Source organism: Bidens hawaiensis, unplaced genomic scaffold (assembly GCF_021521415.1).
Source record: "Bidens hawaiensis isolate Kalapana, Puna unplaced genomic scaffold, B.hawaiensis_p1.1 tig00053857_1, whole genome shotgun sequence".
Taxonomy (NCBI): Eukaryota; Viridiplantae; Streptophyta; class Magnoliopsida; order Asterales; family Asteraceae; genus Bidens; species Bidens hawaiensis.
In genome coordinates, this window is record NW_027499677.1 from 35,786 (window position 1) to 43,652 (window position 7,867).

Genomic DNA, 7,867 nt, shown 5'->3' on the forward strand with positions numbered 1-7,867 from the left:
CCGTGAGAACTAAACCGAAACTAAGTATGACTAAAAAATAGAACCGAAACCTATTATAGTAAACCGGTTCGGTTCCAGTATCGGTAAAGTCGGTTCTCGCTAATCGGTTATGTTGTTTGGTCGCATTTTATCAAATGCGTTGTGCAAACTTGCAAATTGCAAAACAAGTTTATATAATTGTAGGTCTTCTTTTACGATAAAATTAATTTAGATTACAACATGAATACTCGTTATATTTTTTTTATTAAAATCTAATGGTTGAAATTAAATAAATCATAGTGACGATAGATTTAAGAAAGATCATATCATTTTTTATTATATTACCTTGAAAGCTTGAATCAAAATTAATCTTGGCTGCTATGTATTAAAGGCAAAGGAATAAGATTTGAATTAAAGAATTACTAAATGGATGCCGGCTAATAAGTTACACTATAAAAATGAGGATTGGTGAACTTATTTAAAAAGTTTTAATATTCCGGTTCTTCTGTTCCACATCTAGAACCGTCAGTTTTACCCGAAACCGAACCAGGAACCATTTAATTCAAATACTGAGAACCAAGAGCCGTAAGGTAAGACACGTTAACGGTTCTGAGGCACTGGTTCAGTTCCCATTCCCCTGTTCTGACAGTTTCAAACCGTTTCTTATTCACCCCTATAAACAACCAACATCAAATATTCAAATTTCAAACCTTCAAAGTGGCCAGTTAAAAGTAAGTGGGAAAAATGTGTTTTATTTTTGTTAGGGATGTTAAATGAAACAATATTAAAACTAGAAGGACTTGAAAATCTATATTCTTTTTTTATCCATTAGCATCAATTAGTTCACCCTGTTTGGTTTCATAGCGTGGAGTGGATGAGCTATGGAAACTGTACTCTCTCCCTCACATTCTCAACCCATATCCAATCTCTCCCTCTTCAGGTTCTCTCTCTCTCTAACATCTCTCTCTCTATTTAAATATATATATATTCACAAATATTTATATTATGTTATGTCATCTGGGTGTCATATATTTTCTTCAGGGACCAAGCTAAACCAACTTCTTCATCAAACTTAAAGATATGTAAATCCAGCAACAAATTTGTGGTTTACTGTTGTAATAATTCTTCAAAACCCACCAGCAAAAGTGAGTTTTTTAGAAGGGATATTATTTTATTTGGGGCTGTTGTTACTGCTGCTACAGTATTCCCAGTTGAAGGTAAAATGTTGTTTACTGTTGGTAGTGTCAATTTTGTATTTGAAACATTTAATAGTTTATGTTTTTTTTTTTAAATTGTTTGTGATTTATAGGATCAAGTGCTGATGAAGATCTTAAAATGGCTCCAATAATTGATGAACTAAATGCTTACTCATATTTGATTCCATTGGAATTGCCTTCCAAGAAATTTACTTTTAAATGGTATGTATGTATCTTATCTTCATACCATAATTTGCATACTTGAGTTGTTGTGCTTTTGAAAATTGAAAATAAGCAACTTTGACTAAATATAAGTAGCGATGTAAATGACCCGAGCCGCTCGTGAGCTACTTTAGATTGACTCGTTAAAAGTTAAAACTCGAATTGGCCTGAGCTTGAACGAGTTCAAGTTTTTGGTAAGGCTCATTTAATAAACAACTTGAGCCCGAGCTTCATGAATCGAGCTCTAGCCGGCTAGCGAGCCTAAACGAGTTTTTTGTTTATATAGATTTTATTTAGTATATTTATGTAATAACTGTTATTATATATACACGTATAATAAAACTAATTGAATAATATATTTTATGTCATATATAGCAATTAAATAATTAATAAATAATAAATGAGCCGAGATCGATCTTGAGAAACTACTGGCGAGCCGAACTCGTGCTTTAGAAATACAACTCTAAATGAGCCGAGCTCGAGCCTACACGTGCTTGGGCTCGGCTCGACTTGTTTACACTCCTAGATGTTAATACTGCATTATTCGATTATTTATTGTTTTAATTTATGTAATCTAATGATTTCCATCTATCTGTAGGGTGGAGTCAAGAAAACCCGAACGATATTCATCTGCAGCACCTCTATCCCGTAAGTTAGTATTATTATTTTTTACAGTGAACCATGAAAGTTATACTTACATATACTAAACGAATTATATCCATCGTGATACAGCTAATGCACGGCTACGTATTGTATCTGAACGTGTTGATTTCATTGATAACCTCATCCTTTCTATTACGGTATGCTGACTAATTTTGACTCTCAGAAAGTCAACTTAACTGGTATGGTGACTTCTAATTTGTGGTTTGCAGATTGGTCCACCCAATCCAACGTTCTTAAAGTCAACCGATAAGAGTACGTGGGCTGCGAAGGATGTTGCTGATTCTGTTTTATCTGACAAGTCCGCATTGGTAATTTGCTCATATTAAGAAACATGATATAATGGAGTTATTTTGAGATGATTAATGCTTCATATATACTTTCTTGATGATCATGTTTTATTCTTATAAGAGAGTTACTTCAAGTCAACGCATGGCGGAAAGTTCAGTTCTTGATGCTCACACTTCAGAAGTGAGTTCCCAAAGCTTTCATTTAGTACTAATTTATAAGAGGTGGAGGAAATGGCTGGTTGGGTAATGGGTCAAGCGGGTTGGTTGACCCGTTAAATATAAAGACCTATGCTATTTGTTTCTATATCTCTTATCTGCTCACTTTTGGCTCTTGTTATTGTATGATAGATCGATGGGGAACCGTATTGGTACTATGAATACCTAGTTCGTAAATCGCCTACAAAAACTGTATGTTTTTTTTCTTTTTTTTTTGTATTCTAAAAAGTTAAAACCAATTAGCTCTAATTTTAAATATGCTGAAGTAATATAAAAATGCAGGTGCAAGACTCGAATATCTTCCGGCATTATCTCGCTGCATCTGTTGAACGAGATGGTCTGATCCCATTTATATTAGTTTTCTTTTAGATGAGGTGCCAAAAAGGCCGGGCCAAAAACGGGTTTGGGTCGAAATGGGCAATTTTGGTATGGGCTGACCCAAACGACTTCCATCCAAAGTTTAATTTTTTGCATATATAATTAATTAATAACAACTATTATATTTTAATAACATTCTTAATTTTTAAATAAAATGATTCATTTGGTTTTAAGCACTAAAATACACTGTGGACGACTTCATAGACCGAATCAGCCCATTCATAACTAAATGGGTCTAAGTTGCCACCCCTTGGTTCCTTCTGTGTTCTTGTGTAAAAAAGGATTATTTCATCAAGAATGAACAATTTTAGACACAAGTATGAAGAACAGCAGTCTTTTTAAATGAAATTACATTAAAAAAATCAATCCAAGTTACTTTTCTTTTAGATTTTCACAAGAATAATGATTTGTTTACAACAAAGAATCCGGATAAGTTTGTTGTCCTGCGAAACTTGCAAACCACAAGTTACATAACAGACTGAGGTTCTTGTTTGTAGGATTTTTGTACTCGTTAAACGCCTCGACACTCAACAAGCAATGGGACATGGTAATTATTTATATATATAATATACATTTCTTCTTTTGGTCGTATGAGAGAAAACCATATCATCAGTATAAACATGTGTTGAGATGGTTCATGTATGTAACCGAGAGCACGTTTGTTGTATTGGGCCGTGTTTTAGTTGAAGATCTCACTTGGAGTTTGTTGTTTGCTTGAAACAGATGGGGCCTGTACTGGAAAAAACTGTAGCTTCTTTTCGGCTTCTTCCGCCCACGGAAAGCTATGTTCCACCATACAAGGATCCATGGAGATTTTGGTGATTAATGATATATATTGATCTGTGAGTGAAGTTTTGTTTTGGCTGGTCAATTGACCCTTGAAACTGTATAGACTAGGAGTTTGAATCTTTACACCTAGTTCAAGAGGGAGGTTCAAATGATTATTGCTTATTAGGTTAATGAGATGATTTTTGCAAATTAACAGCTGTCATAATTAATTCAAGTTTATGTTTTTACTTTTAGTTTCTTATATTCAGATACAAGTTGCTAGTCAACCAAATGTGAACCCTTAATTAAGGGGTTTAATGAAGTCAGAATTATGTTTGTGGTTTTTGACCACACAACAAATGACTTTTGGTTGTGGTTTCTCTTGGTGTTTGTGGATACTGTCACGTAGGTGGATGGTATTTGATAGGGTTAGGAAGCGCTGAAGAGACTTGTTAGAGAAGAAAGAATATTTTAAACTTCTGATATGATTTCATTCATAATACGCACCAAAATAAATAGCAAAACAAGTTACTAAGGACACCCCCCAACTAACAAAAATAGCCACTAACCCCTTACATGAACAAAATAGAAAAATACTTAATAATAATAATAATTAACGTAACGATACTCCCCCCTCAATCCACTTTTTGCCCTCTAAAAGTGATTCACGTAACATGGGATCCATCCTCTTTCGTTGCCAAATTTTCATCCACCACCTCGAGTATGTAAAGTTGTTTTTTCTTACACTTGTGTCCCGGAAAAAACTTTTCTGTTCCCCAGAAACATTCCCCTTTAGTCCTTTTTAACTCGAGTTCATCATTTGTTAAACGCCTCGAGCTAAGAGTACCGAGTTTAGATGTCGGTGGCATAGTTGTTGGACTTGGTAACAAGGGAAGTTTTGAAACATTAATTGGAGATGTTATTTTGACATCTTCATCTTGCGACCCATCTTCTACATCCTTAAGTCGATTCATCAAGCTCATGTTGATATTTTGCATTCTCGCCAACCCATACGCCTCATGTAGTGTTTGATGCTTGAACATCTTTATAGAACCCCTAATTTTTGGTTTAAGGGCCTTAAGATAGAGACTAACAGCTTGGGTTTCACTAAGTGTTACCTTATTCAATAGTGAATCAAAAACCGTGTTGATACTATGAAGCGAACCTGTCTGGTTGAGGGAAGCTATCTACTCCAAGGGATCCTCAAACATTGAATTAGAAAAACGGGCTGAAATAGCTTGCACATAGCCCCCCAAGAGATATCAGACACGGTATCGTTACGTGTGTGCATGAAAGCCCTGTGCCGTTGGATCGCGTCCCCTTTTAAATGAACAATAGCGCACCTGAGTTTCATCTCCATGAGAGTCACATCAATCGCGAAAAATTGTTCGCAACGGTAAAGCCAACCTTCTACGTCTTCACCCGAGAACTTGGGAAATTCAACCATCCCAATTCGAATGGGCCGGGTACCCTTTGAGTCTGCTCCGCCGAGAGAGAACGATGAACTCGAGCTAAACCCAGCCCCGCTAACCTGGACCGATCTATCCCATGCCGCCTTCAAGATCTCTTCTTGTTGTTTGGCTTATTGTTCTTGTTGTTTCATTAGTACCAATAGCGCGGCTTGGATCTCTATGATTGCTTTCTCATGATTCTTGAGAATGTTGTCAACATCTTGGTTGCGTGTGTTCGTCATGATAAAGGGAGTAATTCCGACTGGAGATCGAAACAGCTCAAATACCCTTGATAGGGTTAGGAAGGGCTAAAGAGACTTGTTAGAGAAGAAAAAATATTTTAAACTTCTGATATGATTTCATTCATAATACGCACCAAAATAAATAGCAAAACAAGTTACTAAGGACACCCCCCCCCCCCCCAACTAACAAAAATAGCCACTAACCCCTTACTCAAACAAAATAGAAAAATACTTAATAATAATAATAATAGTAATTAACGTAACAGTATTCACGGACTAAACCATCAAACGTGTGTAATAGGAGTGTTCATGGTTCGGTTTGAAACCATGAACCGCCCAAACTGATCATCAGTTTAAGGTTGGTTTTCTTTCTTAACCTTTGGTCGGTTGGTTTGAAAATTTTCAAACCGTAGAGAACATTTTGTACCGAAAACTAACCATAAAAAACCGGACCAGACCATTTGATTTAATCATACATATTTTTAAGTATTTTTGTATTATATATGTGTGTATATAAATATATTACTTATTATTAATATGTGTATGTAAATATGCGTTAATAATATTGACCATAACTAAAACAAAAGTGGGCTAAGGCCGAGAACAAAACGCAAGAAACATTGTTCATTCTTTCAAATTTTTAACTGGAAACAAAATCAATAGATGTTTATTAAATTTAGTAATTTATGAAGAATTTTACAATACAATATCAGAAATTATTGTAGACATTTTATATAAAATTCCGACACGTCCAAACCGAGAAACCAAACCGGAATCAAACCGTTACTAATGGTTCTGTTTAAGAGCTCAATAGTTTGGTTTTGGTTTACTAAAATTAAAAACCGTTAATAACAGTTTGGTTACGGTTTGACCTAAAAACCGCAAAAACCGAACCGTGAACATCCCTAGGGTGTAACGGTTTAATCAAGTTGTTAATCATTTGATAGTCATTATTATTTCATTTTTTTCTTTTGGAAAAATATAAATAAATGGTGTAATTTGCTGTAAAATGTGTTTGCCCCACCCAATTAGTAGCCCATGGGTCATGTTATTGCATTAGTGACTTGAGGGGCATTCACTACTGTCACACCCCTATCTAAGGTCTAGGAGTGTGACCAACAGTTGGTACCACATTTGTATATAAATCAGAGTTACGGGTTAATGCGGAAGACTTTATAAAAACTTGTGGATTTAAGATATAAATATTTACATTACAAAATACGGAATAAGATTTCCGTTTAAGTTTAGTTGTTTAATGTTTACAAAACCACCATTTAACTAGTATTTAAGTTTTAACAAAAACATCCGAGCCATCGGATTCTTGAGCCCTTCGCCTCCACAGCACTAATCATAATTACCTGCAAAATGTTAATAAAATACGTCAGCAACGAATGTTGGTGAATATGTTGACGCTAAAAATATTTTCTTTTACTTAATCACCCCTCAAGACCACGTAAGTCTTGGCCCATCTTGGCTTAGGAATAATCAAGTTAAAACAATACAATTTATAAACTCAAGTCTCTACACAAGTCACCCCAGCAAAACACCGCAGCGTTTCAACATACTTAGGTACCATATATATACACATGGTCAGTCTCACTCGAAAGTACTTAGGTCCGGCCCATCGTGGCTGGAGGTCGTGACCAAGCGTGGTGCGATGTGCCCACCGCATTTTACCACATATGTTAGGATCCAGACAAACGTATACTATAGCATGAGGGCTAGGTTTTTACTCTTGTTTGTAAATGTTTTAGAAACACCTAGTCTCATGTAAACCCTTTTTCACATAACACGTTTGACTCATTTGAAATCAGTTTGTAAAGTTGGGGCGTATTCACCTTTTGATTGGGATCGACTTCAAACACCTCCGAGGGTCTTTCCCTTTTGCTATCTCGCACCTATAGTACGAGTATAACTTTTTGTTAGTCGGATATACAATCCGGCTTAAGACCTTAAGTCTTATTTTATAAACTTTACCTCGATGAACCTTTAGTTCAAAATCTCTTTTTTTACTTTAAAACCTTTAGTTAAAAAGTAATATTATAAACCTTTAGTTTATTATAAAACCTTACATTTCTTCTTCTTTAAGAAACGTATTCTTTTTCTTTATTATTTAAGAATACTCATTATTATTTAAATAATAATATTTATAACAAAGAATAATTATACACATATATATATTCATTCTTATATATATATTTATTTTTCTTTTATTTTTCTTTCTTTTCTTTGTTATATGTTTCTTTTGTTTATCGAGGTATCGAGTATAACATCGACTTATGGTATTAAGCCTCTATAATATTTTATTATTATTTTCATCGGCGTGACGACTACCTTTGTCGGCTTATAGAAATCCTAAACACTCGAGCAGCACTCCAACGCCGCTTCACTTTTTTTCCTTCTTGATCAATACTTCTCCTCGGCACGCACAACGAGGTACACCAATGTTTCTCCACCCACCGACA

At 35.0% G+C, this 7,867-nt stretch overlaps 1 protein-coding gene across 1 annotated transcript; it reads left to right on the top strand.

Moving 5' to 3' along the window:
* Positions 1 to 772: 772 nt before the first annotated feature.
* LOC143600247 (psbP domain-containing protein 5, chloroplastic-like) lies at positions 773 to 3,926 on the top strand. Its single transcript, XM_077077988.1, has 11 exons — positions 773 to 919; positions 1,021 to 1,196; positions 1,289 to 1,397; positions 1,996 to 2,045; positions 2,130 to 2,197; positions 2,270 to 2,368; positions 2,469 to 2,528; positions 2,696 to 2,755; positions 2,846 to 2,900; positions 3,439 to 3,488; positions 3,665 to 3,926. Exons 1-11 carry the CDS (start codon positions 861 to 863, stop codon positions 3,761 to 3,763), a joined length of 885 nt encoding a protein of 294 aa, XP_076934103.1. The 5' UTR covers positions 773 to 860; the 3' UTR covers positions 3,764 to 3,926.
* Positions 3,927 to 7,867: the final 3,941 nt, after the last annotated feature.

Bases quoted from the DNA above. Each gene is read 5' to 3' on its own strand.
- LOC143600247 (XM_077077988.1), top strand. From the start codon at position 861: ATGGAAACTGTACTCTCTCCCTCACATTCTCAACCCATATCCAATCTC. The intron at 920-1,020 runs GTTCTCTCTCTC...TATTTTCTTCAG, and splicing joins TCCAATCTCTCCCTCTTCAG to GGACCAAGCTAAACCAACTT. The intron at 2,529-2,695 runs GTGAGTTCCCAA...ATTGTATGATAG, and splicing joins TTGATGCTCACACTTCAGAA to ATCGATGGGGAACCGTATTG.